Consider the following 20,944-nt stretch of genomic DNA (forward strand, 5'->3'; position numbering starts at 1 on the left):
AACAACAACAACAACAACTAATGAAAAACATTTAATTTTATTTGCATCACATTTGCGGCTCACCAAAATAAACCTTAAAGTCTGCGTCTCTCTCAGGGCACCGCCCCCTTTCGCCTCCCTTTCCGGTACAGGTGGCTCACCTGTCCCGGAGCCCCGAGCGTGCACTCAGGAAACCACCGCCCAGCGCGCGCTCGCGACACCATTCCGATACACTCCGGTGGGTCACGCGACGCACACACACTCGAACACACGCACACACACTCATACACACACACTCGCGCTCACGCACACACACGCAAACACACACACGCACACACACACACACACACACACACACACACACACACACACACACACACACACACACACACACACACACACACACACACATGTAAAGGCTCCGCCGCGTCGTCACCGTTCCGCTCGAGGACCCCGCGAGACGCGGCCACCACGTCGCTTCATTTCCCCGCGCAGCGGCTCGGAGTTTAAGCTGTGCGCTCGCGAGTCTCGAGTCATGTTGGACCCGTCCTCGAGCGAGGACACGGGAGGGGAGTCGGACCGCGAAGTTGTGGAGTACCCACCGAAGACCTCCTCCACGACCTCCTCATCCTCGTCCACCTCCACCTCCGCCGCTCCTCCACCACCTGCTGCTCTGCCCGGGCGGCGCGACGAGGAGAAGAAGGAGAAGAGAGAAGGAGAGGCGCGCGCTGGAGGAGGAGGAGGAGCAGAGGAGGGAGCAGGAGAAGGAGAGGAGGACTCGGCTCCAGATCTACGTTTTCGTCCTCCGCTGCATCGCCTACCCGTTCAACGCCAAGCAGCCGACAGACATGACCCGCCGGCAGCAGAAGGTAGGAGACTCCCCCTGATCCCTTCACGGGACCCTTGCCCGGGACCCTCACGCCCTCACCCGGGAGCCTCCCCCTCTCACCCGGGCCCCTGACCCTCACCCGGGACTCTCACCCGGACCCGGACCCTTACCCTGACCCTCAGCCAGACCTTTACCGCCTCACCCCTGCACCCTGACCCTGACCCTCATCCTGACCCTCACCCCTCACCCTGACCCTCTTCCCCTCACCCTCTCACTCACCCGGACCCGACTCGGTTCACCTAGTCTGCTGTGTCCTGCAGTATCTAAATAGAATATTATTAATATAGTTCATACTGCATCTTATTTATTTACATATCTAATTTATTCATATATTAAACAGATACTCTTTCTATCTTATTTATTAATATATTTATACAAATGTACATACTCTACTTTATATATTATTTATTTATATATTATACATATGATTCTATATGCATACTCTGTACCTCATATATGTTATTTATTGATACATTATTAACATGTATAATTCTTTCACTTCTGGTTGTTAGACTGCATCCTGTTGTAACAGTTCAACAATAACGTTAAGAAAGCAAGAAGAGATTAAATCCAAGTACCTGCTTGGTGTGTGTGTGTGTGTGTGTGTGTGTGTGTGTGTGTGTGTGTGTGTGTGTGTGTGTGTGTGTGTGTGTGTGTGTGTGTGTGTGTGTGTGAGGAAACCAGCTCTGCCACATCGAGAGCAACCCGGCTTGTTTACATAGCTGAACGCAGCCGAGCCTACGTCAGTCTTCTAGAACTGGCTATAATCTAGCTCTGGCTCTACTCGTAGGCCTGGTTATAATCTAGCTCTGGCTCTTGCTCTACTCGTAGGCCTGGTTATAATCTAGCTCTGGCTTTACTCGTAGGCCGGGTTATAATCTAGCTCTGGCTCTTGCTCTACTCGTAGGCCTGGTTATAATCTAGCTCTGGCTCTACTCGTAGGCCGGGTTATAATCTAGCTCTGGCTCTTGCTCTACTCGTAGGCCTGGTTATAATCTAGCTCTGGCTCTACTCGTAGGCCTGGTTATAATCTAGCTCTGGCTCTTGCTTTACTCGTAGGCCTGGTTATAATCTAGCTCTGGCTCTACTCGTAGGCCGGGTTATAATCTAACTCGGTCTCTTGCTCTACTCGTAGGCCTGGGTATAATCTAGCTCTGGCTCTGCTTGTAGGCCTGGTTATCTAGCTCTGTGTCTACTTGTAGGCCTGGTTATAATCTAGTTCTGGCTCTGCTCGTAGGCCTTGTTTTTCTCGTAGTATGACTGTTGGCTCGAAGGAATTCTTCTGGTGTGCATAAGAATTCTAAACATACAGCTGTCTTCCAGGCTAAACCAACATGACACACACACACACACACACACACACACACACACACACACACACCACACACACACACACACACACACACACACACACACACACACACACACAAAGTGTTGATAGTACGGTTATGTTGGGTGATGGTCATGTAAACAGGTTGTTCAGACAAGTTTTGATCTGTTATCACCTATTTCAGCTAGTATTGATCTGTTATCACCTAGTTCATTCTAGAGTGGATCTGTTATCACCTAGTTCAGTCTAAAGTGGATCTGTTATCACCTTGTTCAGTCTATTGTTGATCAGTTATTACCTAGTTCAGTATAGATTCAAATTGCTATCACATAGTTCAGTCTTGTGTTGATCTGTTATCACCTAGTTCAGTCCAGTGTTGATCTGTTATCAACTAGTGTTGATCGCTTATCACCTAGTTAAGTCTAGTGTTGATCTGTTATCACCTAGTTCAGCCTACTGTTGAGTTGTTACCACCCAGTTCAGTCTAGAGCTTTTCTGTTATCAACTAGTTCAGCCAAATGTTGATCGCTTATCACCTAGTTCTGTCTAGTGTTTATCTGTTATCACCTAGTTCAGTCTAGTGTTGATCTGTTATGAACTAGTTCAGCCAAGTGTTGATCGCTTATCACCTAGTTCAGTCTAGTGTTGATCAGTTATCACCTAGTTCAGTCTAGATTCAATCTGTTAACACCTAGTTCAGTCTAATGTGGATTTTTTATTACCTAGTTCTGCCTAGAGTTGAGCGCTTATCATCTAGTTCAGTCTAGTGTTGTTCTTTTATCAACTAGTTCAGTCTAGTGTTGATCTGTTATCACCTAGTTCATTCTAGTGTAGCCTAGAGTTGATCTGTTATCACCTAGTCAGGCCTAGTGTTGATCTGTTATCACCTAGTTCAGTCTGGAGTTGATCTGGTCAGAGAACAGACCAGCTCAGAGTTCAGTTTAGCTGCTGCCAGTTCCCAGTTTCAGCTGACTGACAGCTGGGCAGGGGGTCTGATGAATTAAACACAGCTTTCTAACAGAGATGAGCATTCTCTTCGATGAACCGCTCTGTTCCTCCCTCTGAAGGATGAGGAAGAGGAGGAGGGCAGACTATTGTGGCCTGATGATTAATATATAATAATTAAGTATTGAATTATCAGCGTGGAGTACACCATGAAGAGCCTGTGGGGTTAAAGATTCATTCCTTACTTCCATTACGGTGTCAAAAATGCACGTCTAATGCAGGAAATAATCCACCTCTATTTAGAAGATATAATATATAGATATGTTTATACAACACACTACGTGCTATACGTGTTTATTCCAAAGCCTTTGTCCGTTGCATTCAAAAGGCTTGACTTTCTTACAGAAATCAATTATCCTTTCAGTGTGTGTGTGTGTGTGTGTGTGTGTGTGTGTGTGTGTGTGTGTGTGTGTGTGTGTGTGTGTGTGTGTGTGTGTGTGTGTGTGTGTGTGTGTGTGTGTGTGTAATTTCTACCTCTGTTGTGGTGAAATATTAACTTTTAATTGCGTTAGAGGGACTCTGTGACCACTGAAGTGTTCATTGTGTTTCCTGCTCTCACTTCGCTGTCCAGCAGAAAGGCGGAGTTCATGATATAACTGAAACTGATGTTGAACTTGAAGTATGTCCATTTTAAATCTAGTTAAAATATATGACAATGCATCATTTTATATAATGGTCAATAGTATCATATAATATAATATAGAATGTATCATTTTATCGTTTTTAGTCCATTCATTTTATTATTTATTAGCATCATTACATATCTTTTTACAGTATTTTCTATTTTAGAGAGTGGGACAGAAACAATGTCCTTCGAGGATTAATAAAACGATTATTTGTTGTGAAACTAAAGTATTGGGTTAAACAGTAAGATATTCAATAAAGCTAATTAATCCCAGCTTTATTGACCTCCCAGTGTTGGACATTGTGTTGTGCACTGCAAACAAAATGTAACAGAGCAAATTATGCAGGTCCGTCTGCGTTATTAATGTTCTCAATAATTATATCCATACACCGATGCCGAATTCGTGATCATGTTCAACACCCAGCGCTGTGATTCTGAATAACTTTAAATGTGTCAAACAGCAGATGTGCACATAGCATCACCGAGGTGAGCATGATAGAACCAGGAGATGGTGGAATCTATTAAATGATGTATCATTATGTATAAGTAATAATGATATATCATTCTATATTAATTAAACAATATGTCAGATCTATCTGTTGGGATGATTCTGGTTTCCCAGCTTGAGTTGGATTCAGGAAATGAAGGCACTCTCTATCCGAACTGTGTCGTTATTCCTCTGGGGTCAGGGGTCAACCCAGGCTGCTCGCTGGCTGCTAGGTGAACTTAGCTTAGCCCATTCGCTCCCGCAAAGACAAACGCAGGAAGCGCCTGGAAAAACAAATGGGTCCTGTGTGACTCGGTCTCTGTGTATGTGACTCTGTATGTCTGTGTGTGTGTGTGTGTGTGTGTGTGCTCTGTCTGTGTATGTGTGCATCCTCTGTCTGTGTGTGTTACTCTGCCTCTGTGTGTGTGTGTGTGTGTCTGTGTGTGTGTGTGTGTGTGTGTGTGTGTGTGTGTGTGTGTGTGTGTGTGCTCTGTCTGTGTATGCGTGCATCCTCTGTCTGTGTGTGTGCCTCTGTGTGTGTGCCTCTGTCTCTGTGTGTGTGTGTGTGTGTGTGTGTGTGTGTGTGTGTGTGTGTGTGTGGTGTGTGTGTGTGTGTGTGTGTGTGTGTGTGTGTGTGTGTCTGTGTCTGTGTCTGTGTCTGTGTCTGTGTCTGTGTCTGTTCCTGTGTGTGCGCTGTGTCTCAGGAATGTACTGAGCAGCAGGACTTTACTAGGCGAAGAGGAGGAGGTCGAGACAATGATGAGGAGGAGAAGGAGGAGAAGAAAGGGATTAAGGGGAGGAGGAGAATGGACATGGAGGAGGATGAGAGTGACTGGAGGAATTTAGAGTGACTGGATGAATTCAGTGAGTGACTAGATGGATTTAGAGAGTGACTGGATGAATGTAGAGAGTGACTGGATGAAGGGTGAATGCTGAGAGTGTACATAACCTCACCTAACGTAATGTGATATAACGTGCTGCATCTCCCAGATGAACAAGCAGCAGCTCCAGACGGTGCGCGAGGCCTTCAGCTCCTTCCTCAGCGGAGACACGCAGATCCTCGCCGACGAGGCATTCTGCAACGCTGTGCGCAGCTACTACGAGGTGAGCCCTCTCTCTCTCTCTCTCTCTCTCTCTCTCGCTCTCTTTCTCTCATTCATATATGTATTAGGATGTTGGGGGACGTCAGGCACCTCTGACCTTTGAGCTTTCTTCATCAGTAGAAAGATCTGCTCTGGTGAAATAAGGCTCACATATTCACACAGCTTCCTGGGACTCCGTTGTGGCAGGAAGTCCAGGTTGCTGTGGTAACGCAGAATGAATCAGGAAGTGCTGTCTAATTAACAAACAGATTCATCCCAACATGAGGTGGTTGCCACAGATTGGCTTTACTACACAACTGTGTGTGTGTGGGATGGACCTTCATCCCCCCCTTGGCCGGGCGTCACCTGTCGCTGCTGACGACGGGTTGCCTAGCAACACATGCAGCTTGTTATAATTTCCGTGGCGATAATTTCACCAGTGGCTCAAGGAGCAACGATAAGGAAGATGATGAAGACTCCTCTTACTCAACCGCTCACAAGAAGCACTCTGGATGGATAGTGTTGAGAATCTTAACACAAACCACCAACAGGGGTGATGAGTCTGAGGCACTACTCACCCCAACACTACTCACCCCCACACTACTCACCCCAGGACAACTAAACCCAACACTACTCACTCCCCAACATTTCTTACCCAAACACTACTCAGCCCCCAACATTACTAACCCCAACACTACTCACTCCCCAACATTACTAACCCCAACACTACTCACCCGTACACTACTCACCCCAACATTACTAACCCCAACACTACTCACCCCAACACTACTCACTCCCCAACACCACTAACCCCAACACTACTCACCCGTACACTACTCACCCCAACACTACTAACCCCAACACTACTCACCCCAACACTACTCACCCCAACACTACTAACCCCAACACTACTCACCCGTACACTACTCACCCCAACACTACTCACCCCAAAACTACTAACCCGTACACCACTAACCCCAACACTACTCTCCCCAATACTACTAACCCCTACACTACTAATCCCAACACTACTCACCCCAGCACTACTAACCCAAATACTACTCACCCCAGCACTACTAACCCCCACACTGCTAACCCCAACACTACTCACCCCAGCACTACTAACCCCCAGACTACTAACCCCAACAATACTCACCCCAGCACTACTAACCCCCAGACTACTAACCTCAACACTACTCACCCCAGCACTACTCACCCCAGCACTACTAACCCCCACACTACTAACCCCAACACTACTCACCCCAGCACTACTTACCCCAGCACCACTAACCCCCACACTACTAACCCCAACACTACTCACCCCAGCACTAGTCATCACCCACTAAGCTGCTCTTCTCATCAGTGTTTCTCTGGTTTGTGAAACTCATTATTTCTTGTTTTGAAGTCTGTGGGTCTTTATCTCCACAGGCTAACTGATTAGCCAACCCCCTCTGAGACTGTTAGCTCTGATGCCATAAGCTCTGATGCAGTTAGCTGTAATGTTGTTAGCTGTGATGCTGTTAGCTCTGATGCTGTTAGCTCTAAAGCTCTAGGTGTGTTGATGGCTAGGTGTGTTGATGGCTAGGTGTGTTGATGGCTAGGTGTCAGCGCTAGGTGTGTTGATGGCTAGGTGTGTGGATGGCTAGGTGTGGTGGTGGCTAGGTGTGGTGATGGCTAGGTGTGGTGATGGCTAGGTGTGATGGCTCTATCTGGGTGGGGAGGTGGGCTCCCTGAATAATAGAGGAGGAGGTTAAACTGCGTTAAGGCCAGCAGCAGGGTGCCCCCCCGCCCCACGCTGGGGCCTCGTTAGGCATAAAGGACACACCCCCTGCTGGCGGAGCTCGGCTCGTTAGGCGATGATCCACTCAAGGGTGGGAGATGGAGCCGGCTGCGGGGGCTAAAGCCTCTCCCCGGGAAGGTATCTGGGTCTGCCACACACTCCAGTTGATAAATATAATATATATCTTAAGAGATGAGACATACAGAGGCTGCGGATCAGCTCTGATCTCTCTGGTGCTCCACGGTGTTTCCATAACGATACTGAGCGTAGAAATAGCCGAGATGAACATCAGAATCATCCTGGGTCAACATCAATGTGGACTTACAACATTCAATAACGTTATGAACTCAAAACAAGAGTTCAAAATTATCTTGTGTGTGTGTGTGTGTGTGTGTGTGTGTGTGTGTCGGGGTGAGAGCTCTTGCACCCCTAGTATTCCAGTATTCAGGTTCATTCCTGTGGTGAAGATGAAGTCTATTTGTTACCTCTTGTTCATAGCTTGTTTTCTGGTAGGTCTGCCTGCGGAGGTGGCACAGGAGAAACCACAGAACTCTTTAGCCTTTGGAGACTGGACGTATTTATTTTAATAACTGTCATCTCAAAGAGAGAGGTCTTCAAAGTCTTGATTAAAGCCCTGGACTTCCTGTCCAGGGCTTCCTGAAGAGCGAGCGCGTCTGTAACCCTACTTCCTTATGTACCTCTACTTCCTGTCCAGGGCTTTCTGAAGAGCGAGCGTGTCTGTAACCCTACTTCCTTCTGTACCTCTACTTCCTGTCCAGGGCTTCCTGAAGAGCGAGCGCGTCTGTAACCCTACTTCCTTCTGTACCTCTACTTCCTGTCCAGGGCTTCCTGAAGAGCGAGCGCGTCTGTAACCCTACTTCCTTCTGTACCTCTACTTCCTGTCCAGGGCTTCCTGAAGAGCGAGCGCGTCTGTAACCCTACTTCCTTATGTACCTCTACTTCCTGTCCAGGGCTTCCTGAAGAGCGAGCGCGTGTCCCGCATGGTGCAGAGTGGCGGCTGCTCGGCTGCCGACTTCCGGGACGTCTTCAAGAAGAACATCGAGCGCCGCGTCCGCAGCCTGCCGGAGATCGACGGGCTGAGCAAGGAGACGGTGCTCAGCTCCTGGATGGCCAAGTACGACACCGTCGCCCGTGGCGACGAGGACCCCCGCCGGCCGCCGGCCCGCCACCACAGCGCCGTGTCGGAGCTGATCCTCAGCAAGGAGCAGCTCTACCAGATGTTCCAGAGTGTACTGGGGGTCAGCAAGCAGCAACACCAGCTGCTCTACAACGCCTGCCAGGTAGGGGACCTACAGGATAGAATACACATACTGCATATAGATACTGTATGCATGTACCGTGTGTCCTACCTATATAATTCTTGTTCTTTTTTGATACTAATGATCGGCAAATCTGTCCCACTGTTCCCTACATGATGTCTTCATGACTCCTAGAAGAATCCATTTGAGCCTCTTCTGTTTTCATCTCTGCCTCAGTGGCAGGACTGTAATTTAGTCCTCTCCTCTCCTCCTCTTCCCTGTCTCTCTGATCATCTGACTCGTTGTCATGTTTATAAGCGGATGTCTCTCTCTCTCTCTTATTGTCTCTCTCATTCTCTCTCTCTCTCTCTCTCTCTCTCTCTCTCTCCGCTCTCTCTCTCTCTCTCCTCTCTCTCTCTCCCTCTCTCTCTCCTCTCTCTCCTCATCCTCTCATCTCTCTCTCATCTCTCCATCCTCTCTCATCTCTCTCTCTCTCTCGCTTCTCCTCACTCTCATCGTTGTCTCTCCTCTCTCCTCCTCTCCCCTCTCATCTCTCTCTCCATCTCTCTCCCTCACCTCCTCTCTCTCCTCCCTCTCTCCCCTCTCTCTCTCATCCTCTCCTCTCTCCTCTCCTCTCTCTCTCTCCTCTCTCTCCTTCCTCCTCTCTCTCTACTCTCTTCTCGTCTCTTCTCTCTCTCTCTCTCTCTCTCTCTCTCTCTCTCTCCATTCCATTCAATTCAATTCAAAAGAGCTTTATTGGCGAGGTGGAATGTGGAAAGTCTTTCCCTGTCTCGGTTCCCAAGGATGACTTTTGTGTCGTTGGTGCTGTGGTAGCAGAAAGCTAAGGTAGCAAAAGGCTCACTTCCTGTTGTGATTCCTCCCAGCTGGATAACGTGGACGAGCAGGCCGCTCAGATCCGCAGAGAGCTGGACGGACGGCTGCAGATGGCGGAGAAGCTGGCTCGGGTAACCTGTAATCTAGTGACTACTGACTACTGACTACTGACTACTGAATACTGAATACTAACTAGTACTAGAACTACTGACTACTAACTTGGACTACTGACTACTGACTAGAACTAGGGCTACTCACATTAAAACTACAATATGAATCTACAACCATAGCGACGTGCATCAACCAAACACCCAACTACAAACACCAGCATCTCTGACCTCTAGGAACTCTGTGACCTATGAACTCTGTCCTGTGACCTATGAAATCTGTCCTGTGCCTCTGTCCTGTGGGCTCTTTGTCCTGTGGGACCTCTGTCCTGTGACCTGTGTGACCTCTGTCCTGTGTGACCTGTGTGACCTCTGACCTGTGACCCCTGACCTGTGGCGGTAGGAGCGGCGGATCCCGCGGCTGGTGCTGGGGGCCACTGAGCTGCAGTACGTGGAGGAGCTGCGGGGGGCCGCCAACCTGCTGATGTCCAACCTGGAGAGCCTCCCGGTCTCCAAGGGGGGGCCCGACCTCAAGACCAAGCTCAAGCGCTCGGCCATCAATGCCTCCTTCCTGGACCTCGGAGAGGAGGCGGGGGCGCTGTCCAAGTCCGAAGTGGTCCTGTCCTTCACACTGGAGGTGTGTGTGTGTGTGTGTGTGTGTGTGTGGTGTGTGTGTGTGTGTGTGTGTGTGTGTGTGTGTGTGTGTGTGTGTGTGTGTGTGTGTGTGTGTGTGTGTGTGTGTGTGTGTGCGTGAGCAACAGCAGTGTTGGATTGCGGTGGAGGTTCACAGTGTGTTGTGATGGAGGTGGTGGAGGTTCACAGTGTGTTGTGGCGGAGCTGATGGAGGTTCAGACAGTGTGTTATCTCCTGAGGTGGTGGATGTTCACAATGTGTTGTGATGGAGGTGGTGGAGGTTCACAGTGTGTTGTGTTGAAGGTGGTGGGGGTTCACAGTGTGTTGTGATGGAGGTGGTGGAGGTTCACAGTGTGTTGTGGTGGAGGTGGTGGAGGTTCACAGTGTTGTGGTGGAGGTGGTGGAGGTTCACAGTGTGTTGTGGTGGAGGTGGTGGAGGTTCACAGTGTGTTGTGGTGGAGGTGGTGGAGGTTCACAGTGTGTTGTGGTGGAGGTGGTGGAGGTTCACAGTGTGTTGTGGTGGAGGTGGTGGAGGTTCACAGTGTGTTGTGATGGAGGTGGTGGAGGTTCACAGTGTGTTGTGATGGAGGTGGTGGAGGTTCACAGTGTGTTGTGATGGAGGTGGTGGAGGTTCAGACAGTGTGTTGTGATGGAGGTGGTGGAGGTTCACAGTGTGTTGTGATGGAGGTGGTGGAGGTTCAGACAGTGTGTTGTGATGGAGGTGGTGGAGGTTCACAGTGTGTTGTGATGGAGGTGGGGGAGGTTCACAGTGTGTTGTGGTGGAGGTGATGGTGTTTCAGACATTGTGTTGTCTCCCCAGGTGATGGTGGTGGAGGTCCAGGGCTTGCGGTCTCTGGCTCCTAACCGTATCGTCTACTGCACCATGGAGGTGGAGGGCGGAGAGAAGCTCCAGACCGACCAGGCTGAGGCGTCCAGACCGCAGTAAGTCTCCTCCACCAGGTCTCCTCCATCAGGTCTCCTCCACTAGGTCTTGCCCGGTAAACTCCAGACTTTACACTAGGGGCTCGGTAAACTCCAGACTATACGTTAGTTGCCCGGTAAACTCCAGACTTTACGCCAGGGGCCTAGTGCGTTTCACAGTGCATGTGTGTCAGGAGTCGGACTACCGGTCACCTCCACAATAAGGCTCCTCCCTTCACACTCACATCTCCAGCATCGTATATTTATATCATTATTAAATAGGGGTGTGACGAGATCTCGTGCCACAAGATCTCGCGAGATTAACCTTGACGATATTACCTGTCGCGTTAAAAATCGGTCTCCCGAGATTTGTGATTTATCCAAACTTCTATTTTTCGCCTGTGGAGGCAGTAATGCGCCTTTGCTACATCTAGCCTGCCAGAACCTAAAGAAGGAGAAGGAAAAGAAGAAAAGGAGAAGGAGGGGAAGCAGGGGAAGCATCGAAAGCAGCCATAAGCTGTGTTCGAAATCGTTCCCTATCACGGATATAGTGTACTATATAGGGTGCTCGCCATTTTGTAGTGGTGTTCGAATTCTCAGTTGTTAATTTCATGCACTATATAATGCACTTAAAATACCCCAAATTTGAGTGTACATACGATGTACCCTTCATGTTACTCCCGTATACCACAATGCAATGCGGTCCTGTTTTTCCGGAGGAGAAGAAGAGGCTGAATAACTGCGAAAACGAATACATTTAATCAAAGTACATTTTGGGTACTTTGATTTGGTTTTGCACATAATATTGTTTGCACTTGAAAAAAAGAGAATTATTTAATTTAATTTATTTTACTTTGACTTTTATAAATTTTAGTTTTAGTTTCAATTTCATGCATTTAAAGAGTTATAATAACACATTTCAAAATGCATGCGCGACTTGGTTAAATAAAAGTCTGTTGGTCCAGTCATATATTTTGTCATTGTAGTTTTCTTAAAATCTCGTCTCGTCTCGTTCTCGTGAACCCAATATCGTGTCTCGTCTCGTCTCGTCTCATGAGCTGAGTGTATCGTCACACCCCTATTATTAAATGATTAAAGCGTTGCGCTAAGCAGAATTAGTGAATAGAATGAAGTGAGGTTATTCAAGACTATTTCCATGGAAACAAATCAAACGCCTCACTCATCAGCTGCTCGGGTCTCTAGAGGAATCACACCTTGAGACACACACACACACACACACACACACACACACACACACACACACACACACACACACACACACACACACACACACACACACACACACACACACACACACATACACACAGATGAATAAACACACGCACTCCACACAACATACACACACGGGTATATAATGTGTGTGTGTGTGTTGGGCTGATTGGACTATAAATAAATGGCTCTCACTGAAATGACCTGGTTGCCCTGGAAACAGAAAAGGTAGGTTTGTCCCCCTGCCTGGAGGGAGAGAAGGGACATCTGACCCGACTCTGACCCCACCCTGACCCCACCGTGACCCCACTGTGTGTAGTATAGTTTTGTGCTTTAATAATAAAGGTTACAAGTTGTGTGTAGCAGAAGTGCGTTGTAGAGGTGTGTGTTGAGAGGTGTGTGTTGTGCGGGAGTATTTAGTAGAGTTGTGTAGCGACGGGCATGTGTTTAGTAGATTTGTGTGTTCTGCGGGTGTGTGTAGTAGAGTTGTGTAGTGATGGGATGTTTGTAGTGACGGGGTGTGTGTTGTGCGGGTGTGTGTAGTAGAGTTGTGTAGCGATGGGGTGTGTGTTGTAGGTGTGTGGAGCAGAGGAGTGTAGGGATGGGGTGTGTTGTGCAGGTGTTTGTAGTAGGGGTGTGTAGTGACGGGTTTGTGTTGCAGGTGTATGTAGTAGAGGTATGTGTGTAGTGACGAGGTATGTGTAGTGGAGGTGTGTGCAGAGGTGTGTGTTGTAGAGGTGTGTGTGTGTGTCGTGACGGGGTGTGTGGTGCAGGTGTGTAGTAGAGTTGTGTAGTGACGGGACGTGAATGAATGAATGAATGATGTTTTTTATTTCCGTGTCATGCCACACAAGTAGCCCATCCCACATAGGATTACAGGACACCGATATAACTACACAAAGCGTGTAGTACATACACAATCAAGTTACACTATACAATACATTTCATCCACACACTAAACATTAAGAGACATATTCCTCTTAGCCCACGCCTTTTTCAATAAAGTCAGCAATCAAAAAAGTTATATATTGGAACAGCCAAGCTAACATATCTGCATCACACATATGATTTACTATATGCGTGAACGATAACTTTCTTGAATAAACATGTTCGCAAATCCTGATAAAACGGACAATACCAAATAAAATGAATTTCATTTTAAATTTCATCGAGCTCACAAAAATGACGCAGCCTTTTCTCCTCACTGGCGCCCACCGACAGGCCGGATTCAATGAGTAGAGGGAAAATTCATGACCTAATTTGAGCACATAGGGACCTCTTTCTCTTAGACAAGTTATACAAAATACAGTTTTCTGTACCAAACACATGTTTAATTTGACAAAATGTACGCATCTTATGGCAGACGCCTCAATTCAGAGAACCAGGTCTCTCTCTTTTTGAAGGATATCAGTTCTTTACCTATTTCAACTTTGTCCGTAAACACATCCCCACAAACCAGTCGCACATATAAATCATACACCTCACTGGCCCATCCTCCAATTTTATGCATGTCACATTCCAACACCTTTTTGGCCACTCTGTTTTCATCCATTCCTCAACAGCCTGTTCCACAACCTCATAATACACACACTCCAGCACTCCCTACAGGGGTCCCACCCCACGTCTCCGGTTGTAGCTGGTATTGGTGCGAATTTATGAACACCCATAAAATATCGGATGGCCCTGTTTTGGATTTTTTCATTCACTGGATAGTTTTTATAACCCCAGCCCCCCGCCACATAGTCCAACACAGGACACACACAAGCCTGGAAAAGTTTGGTGCATGTAGAAAAACCAATATCCTCCAGCATCTTAGTTTTGCCTTTAATTCCACCAAGAGCTCTGCTGGCTGACCCAGAGAGAACTGTATTACCCTTTGTGAAATGCATGTGTTCATCCAGGTAAAATCCTAGGTATTTATAACATTTTGTATAGTTCAGCTTTTTTTCTCCGAAATGAAATTGAAATGTACTAGTAGCTGAACGAGGATTTCTAAAATGCATTATTTCTGTTTTCTTTTCATTGATGGTCATTCTCCAATTACTGCATCAAGCTTCTGCACATGAGAGCATTCTTTGCAGATGTTCTTCTGAGTCAGCCATCAAAATAATATCATCTGCATATAAAAGTACACAAATGTTTTCCCCTCCAAACTGTACCCCACATCCTAATGATTTATCTGTACTGGCTAGATCATTTATATAAACAGCGAAGAGAGTAGGCGATAAAGCATCTCCCTGCTTGACACCAGAGGAGGTGAAAAAACAGTTTGTAAGAAATTCATTCACCCTCACTGTTATGTATTTTAAGCACATAAACTGCCCCCACATAGCCACTAGGAGGCAGGATCGAACACACAAGCTGCATTACCCCCACACAGACACAAGGGAGCAGGATCGAACATACAAGCTGTAATATCTACCCCAGCCACAGAAGGCAGCATCTTTAAGACAGACGCGGAAGCCGCAGCTAAGACGTCACATAGGCCACGCCCACGTCACATAGGCCACGCCTACTTGGTCCAAGTGCAGCGCCCGGAGCCAGAGGAGGCCAGAGGATCATAGGAGCCCCGCAGAGAGCCTCGGGCCTAAGCCCGGGGCTCGAAGTAGCTCTCGGTATTTCTCTCTACAAGTGTTAGATACAATTCCCTCCCTTTTGCTTCATAGTTACATTACCGAAATAGTTCAACAAATAAAGTGAGTTAAAAGCGACCCGTTTCAAACTACTTTCAACAAGAGCACGGCATCACACATGACTCAGGTGCACTATGAAGGGAACAGATTGCATGATAAATCTGTGAGCAGGTGCGTGTAGTAGAGTTGTGTAGTAACAAGGTGTGTGTTGCAGGTGTGTGTAGTAGAGTTGTGTTGTGTGGGTGTGTGTAGTAGAGTTGTGTAGTGACGGGTGTGTGTTGCAGGTGGGGCACCCAGGGAGACTTCTCCAGCACCCAGCCGCTGCCCTGCGTGAAGGTGAAGCTGTTCACCGAGAGCACCGGGGTGCTGGCGCTGGAGGACAAGGAGCTGGGCCGGGTGAGCTCACCCTTCACCCTGTCACAACACCCTCACCCTGTCACTACACCCCTCATCCCCTCACTATACCCCTCACCCCCTCACTACACCCTCACCCTGTCACTACACCCCTCATCCCCTCACTATACCCCTCATCCCCTCACTATACCCCTCAACCCCTAACTACACCCTCACCCCCTCACTCCACCCCTCACACCCTCACTACACCCTCACCCCCTCAATACACCATCACCCCCTCATACACCCCTCACACCCCGTCACCACACAGATCAGCCCTATACTAAACCCCTCCACTACAGGACATATACCTAGCCATGCCTGGTTACACTGCACACACTGTATGTATCGATCCTTGAGTGTAAAGTATTGTAATGACTCTCAGTGTAATGTAGCAGCAATGACTCTCAGCGTAAAGTATTGTAATGACTCAGTGTAAAGTAGCAGTAATGACTCTTAGCGTAAAGTATTGTAATGACTCAGTGTAAAGTAGCGGTAATGACTCTCAGCGTAAAGTAGCGGTAATGACTCTCAGTGTAAAGTATTGTAATGACTCAGTGTAAAGTAGCGGTAATGACTCTCAGTGTAAAGTAGCGGTAATGACTCTCAGTGTAAAGTATTGTAATGACTCTCAGTGTAAAGTAGCGGTAATGACTCTCAGCGTAAAGTATTGTAATGACCCCAGGGTAAAGTAGCGGTAATGACTCTCAGTGTAAAGTAGCGGTAATGACTCTCAGTGTAAAGTATTGTAATGACTCTCAGTGTAAAGTAGCGGTAATGACTCTCAGTGTAAAGTAGCGGTAATGACTCTCAGTGTAAAGTATTGTCATGACTCTCAGCGTAAAGTATTGTAATGACTCAGTGTAAAGTATTGTAATGACTCTCAGCGTAAAGTATTGTAATGACTCTCAGTGTAAAGTAGCGGTAATGAGTCTCAGTGTAAAGTAGCGGTAATGACTCTCAGTGTAAAGTAGCGGTAATGACTCTCAGTGTAAAGTAGCGGCAATGATCCTCAGTGTAAAGTAGCGGTAATGATTCTCAGTGTAAAGTAGCGGTAATGATCCTCAGTGTAAAGTAGCGGTAATGATTCTCAGTGTAAAGTAGCGGTAATGATCCTCAGTGTAAAGTAGCGGTAATGATTCCAATCAGGTGGTCCTGAACCCGACCCCCAACGGACCCAAGCAGCCAGAGCTCCACCGCATGACGGTCTCCAAGAACAGTGCGGACTCGGACCTGAGGATCAAGCTGGCCGTCCGCATGGACAAACCGCCCAACATGAAGCATTGTGGGTAAGGGAGTCAACACTACCACCGCGGATCCAATATTTTCGACAAACTCCTAAACCCCTACTTGCTCCTTAATGACCTGTCTCTCTACTGTCTAACCCCTACCTGCTCCTTAATAACCTGTCTCTTGACTATCTAACCCCTACCTGCTCCTTAATGATCTGTCTCTGTACTGTCTAACCCCGTTGGCCAGAGGTCTTTGTAATTATTAATCTGATCTTCTGTAGCCCCACTCTGATATGGGGTCACCGGGGGGTCACATGACTTCCATAATATATCCACTTCACGACTCCATGGCAACACAAAAAAGAGAAGAAATTGTCATATGTTATGTAAGAAACCATGAAGAAGACAGAGGACCAATGCTCAATGTGATGAGGGAGGCCGTCCCCTAGTAGTGGTGTGGAGGCATAACAGTCAAACACACCCAGTAAAGGCTGTCCTCTAGTGGTAGAGGGAGGCAATACAACCAATCACACCCAGTAAAGGCCGTCCTCTAGTGGTAGAGGGAGGCATTACAACCAAACACACCCAGTAAAGGCAGTCCTCTAGTGGTAGAGGGAGGCATTACAACCAATCACACCCAGTAAAGGCCGTCCTCTAGTGGTAGAGGGAGGCATTACAACCAAACACACCCAGTAAAGGCCGTTCTCTATTGTAGAGGGAGGCATTACAACCAAACGCACCCATTAAAGTCCCCCTAGTGAGGGAGTTGAGACATTACATCAAACACCCAGTGAGGCAGCACTCACTTCAGAGCTGGGGGTTCTGTTAAGGGCAAGATCTCAATGAACAAATGTTGTCCTGTTGGAGATCTGAGAGTCTTAGAACCAAACTTAGAACCACAATTAGAACAACACATAGAACCACACTTAGAACAACGCTTAGAACAACACTTAGAACCCTGTGTGTGTGTGTGTGTGTGTGTGTGTGTGTGTGTGTGTGTGTGTGTGTGTGGGTGTGTGTGTGTGTGTGTGTGTGTGTGTGTGTGTGTGTGTGTGTGGCTCTGCATGAGCTCCTACATTGTGGGAGAGGAGGAGGTGAAGAGGAGGGAGGAGGAGCAGAGTGAGGAGGAGGAGGAGGAGGAGGAAGAGGAGGAGGAGAGAGAGGAGGTCACAGCTGGTGCTTGTAACATTTGGAGCGTCTCCTTGTTGGGTCACTTTTTAATGATGCTGCTCTAATTGGTAGAGAGACAACACACACACACACACACACACACACCCACACACACACACACACACACACACACACACACACACACACACACACACACACACACACACACACACACACACACACACACCACACACAGTGCCAACGGATGCTCGCTCGCTTTTAGTATCTGCAGAGAGAGAGAGAGAGAGAGAGAGAGAGAGAGAGAGAGAGAGAGAGAGAGAGAGAGAGAGAGAGAGAGAGAGAGAGAGAGGAGAGAGAGAGAGAGGGAGGGAGGAGGAGGGAGGGAGGGAGGGAGGGAGGGAGGGGGAGGGAGGGAGGGAGGGGGGAGGGAGAGGGAGGGAGAGAGAGAGAGAGGGGGGGGAGAGAGGAGGGGGGGAGAGAGGAGAGAGGAGAGGGGGAGGGGGGGGAGGAGGAGAGAGAGAGGACAGACGGGTAGAGAGAGATTGGTGTAATATATATTTGTGCAGACTCCAAGTTATGATATGAACTTGTTCTGGTCTTTACTTTAGCGATCACCCGTAATAGTCTATCAGGCTGTAGTGGTGTCCTGTGTCCACCTGGGGGCGCTGTTGGCCTGTGTTTGACTCCCGCTCTGTTTCCCTCTTTCTCGGTGAGGATCTGTGGCTGCGTCTTAATGACTCACTGCTAAATTAAAGGGTTGTTTTTATCACATGCAGACGGAACGAGAGATATATTTAAAAGCTTTCTCTGTTCTTTGACAGCTATCTGCACGCTCTGGGTCAGCGCGTGTGGAAACGCTGGAAGAGAAGATATTTTGTTCTTGTTCAGGTAAACAGAAGACCAACATCCACCGGTCCACCTTTTTAAATGTGTAGGACACTAAAAACATTTAGTGGCACTCCCAACGGCTCATGTGTCACCTGGTTCATGCTGTCACATCGTCATGATCGCTTATACTACTCATACTATTCACCATACTTTATTAACCCCAATGGCGATGGTTTGGGTCACAGTTACTTTGCTATAGATAAAGCAAAATAATAAGGCAAATTCAGCCCTGACCACTAGTACTGACCGCTAGCCCTGACCACTAGCCCTAACCGCTAGCCCTAACGACTAACCCTGACAGCTAGCCCTAACCACTAGCCCTGACTGCTAGCACTAACCTCTAGCCTTGCCCACTGGCCCTGACCACTAGCCTTGACCACTAGCCTTGACTACTAACCCTGACAGCTAGCCCTGACAGCTAGCCCTGACTGCTAGCCCTGACCACTTGCCCTGACCACTAATCTTGACTACTAACCCTGACAGCTAGCCATGACCCCTAGCCCTGACCATTAGCCCCAACCACTAGCATTAGCTACCTCCCCTGACCCCAACCACTAGCCCTGGCTACCTCCCCTGACCCTAACCACGAGCACTAGCCACAGCAACTACCTTGTGACTCGACCTGGGGGGAAGGGGTTAAGAAGACGGGTTAATTCAGCATGACCTCTGACCCCCCAGGTGAGCCAGTACACCTTCGCCATGTGCAGCTACCGAGCGAAGAAGGCAGAGCCTCAGGAGTTGATGCAGCTTGACGGCTACACCGTTGACTTCTGTGAACCGCAGTCAGGTAGAAATTCTCCTGTATCCGACCTGTAAATACACCTGTAAATACACCTGTAAATACACATGTCGGGTAGGAAATTTGCCTTTAAATACACCTGTAAACACACCTGTAAATGCACCTCTATTACACCTGTAAATGCACCTGTGTAAACACACCTTTCAATACACCGGTAAACACACCAGTCAGGTAGGAAATACAACTGTTAATACACCTGTTAGTACACCTATTAGTACTCCTATTAGCACTAAGCACACCTGTTAGTCCAGCTGTTAGCCCACCTGTCAGTCATTAGCAGGTCCTGTCCACAGGTCTGCAGGGCGGGGCCGTCTTCTTCAATGCGGTGCGGGAGGGCGAGCTGGTGACCTTTGCCAGCGATGACGAGCAGGACCGGGTGCTGTGGGTCCAGGCCCTGTACCGGGGCACCGGGCAGTCCTACAAGCCCGTGCCCCCCGCCCACAGCAGGAAGAACCACCCCAATGGCCGAGGAGCCAATCAGAAGCAGGCATCACTCACCGGTACGCCCGCCTCCTCTCTTGACGTGATGTTTCCTGTCACGTGAACATCCTCCTGTCATGTGATTGTCCACCACACTGTGGTCCACCACCACCACCTCCTCCTGGTCCACCGCCTCATGGGGGATGGAAGTTGGGGGGGGGGGGGGGGGGGGCCAGAGAGTCGTGGCGGTAATGCTCTGATTGTTTGAGATGAGGTTCAGTTCCGCTGGTAAGACTAACTTCCTTGCCATGGTCCCGACGTGAGGCAGAGTAATCAGGGCTCTCTCCCTTCTCCACGCGCCTCAATTCACCGCTAACCAACGTGAAACATCTCCTCTTGTCTTGTCTGGAAGTGAGGAAGAAAATAGACCGAAGAACGCCGCCTCTAGGCAGGGAGCCACGCTAGACAAACTACTGGACTCATGCTGCTGCATTCACCACAGCTACTGCACCTACTACACCCCAGCACCTGCTACATCTATCTATTAGATATCTATTACATCTACATCTATCTATTACAACCCATCTACCACATCTATATATTAGATATCTATTACATCTACATCTACCTATTACAACCCACCTACCACATCTATCTATTAGATATCTATTACATCTACATCTATCTATTACAACCCATCTACCACATCTATATATTAGATATCTATTACATCTACATCTACCTATTACAACCCACCTACCACATCTATCTATTAGATATCTATTACATCTACATCTATCTATTACAACCCATCTACCACATCTATATATTAGATATCTATTACATCTACATCTACCTATTACAACCCATCTACCACATCTATATATTACATATCTATTACATCTACCACATACATCTATTATAAGTTATAACTATCTATTTACAAACCTTATACCTCTATTATATCTATTTATTAGATATCTATTACATCTATTATATCTATTATATCCATCTAATATATCTATTATAAGTTATAACCATCTATTACAACGATCTTATACCACTTTTGCATCTATTCTATATATTCTATATATCTATTAGATATCTAATACATCTATTACATCTATCTATTAGATATCAGTTACATCTAACTATTAGATATCTATTACATCTTTAACATCTATCTACAACATATCCTGTCTCCTTCAGTGTCTAAATCTATATCTCTATGTCTACCACACCTTCCCATTTCTACCAGAACTACCCTATTTATACACATCTACTGAA

At 47.6% G+C, this 20,944-nt stretch overlaps 1 protein-coding gene across 1 annotated transcript in view; it reads left to right on the top strand.

Annotated features, from left to right (window-relative positions):
• Window positions 1–242: 242 nt before the first annotated feature.
• cadps2 (Ca++-dependent secretion activator 2) overlaps window positions 243–20,944 on the top strand; it is a 55,565-nt gene continuing 34,863 nt past the window's right edge. Inside the window, 12 exon segments of the mRNA XM_056598142.1 lie at window positions 243–709; window positions 711–848; window positions 5,306–5,419; window positions 8,149–8,478; window positions 9,321–9,401; window positions 9,781–10,014; window positions 10,831–10,952; window positions 15,079–15,190; window positions 16,337–16,476; window positions 18,372–18,438; window positions 19,117–19,225; window positions 19,531–19,737. Coding sequence (XP_056454117.1) covers window positions 515–709; window positions 711–848; window positions 5,306–5,419; window positions 8,149–8,478; window positions 9,321–9,401; window positions 9,781–10,014; window positions 10,831–10,952; window positions 15,079–15,190; window positions 16,337–16,476; window positions 18,372–18,438; window positions 19,117–19,225; window positions 19,531–19,737 — 1,849 coding nt within the window. The 5' untranslated portion in view covers window positions 243–514.

The sequence above is a fragment of the Gadus chalcogrammus genome, chromosome 9 (assembly GCF_026213295.1).
Source record: "Gadus chalcogrammus isolate NIFS_2021 chromosome 9, NIFS_Gcha_1.0, whole genome shotgun sequence".
NCBI classification, from domain to species: Eukaryota; Metazoa; Chordata; class Actinopteri; order Gadiformes; family Gadidae; genus Gadus; species Gadus chalcogrammus.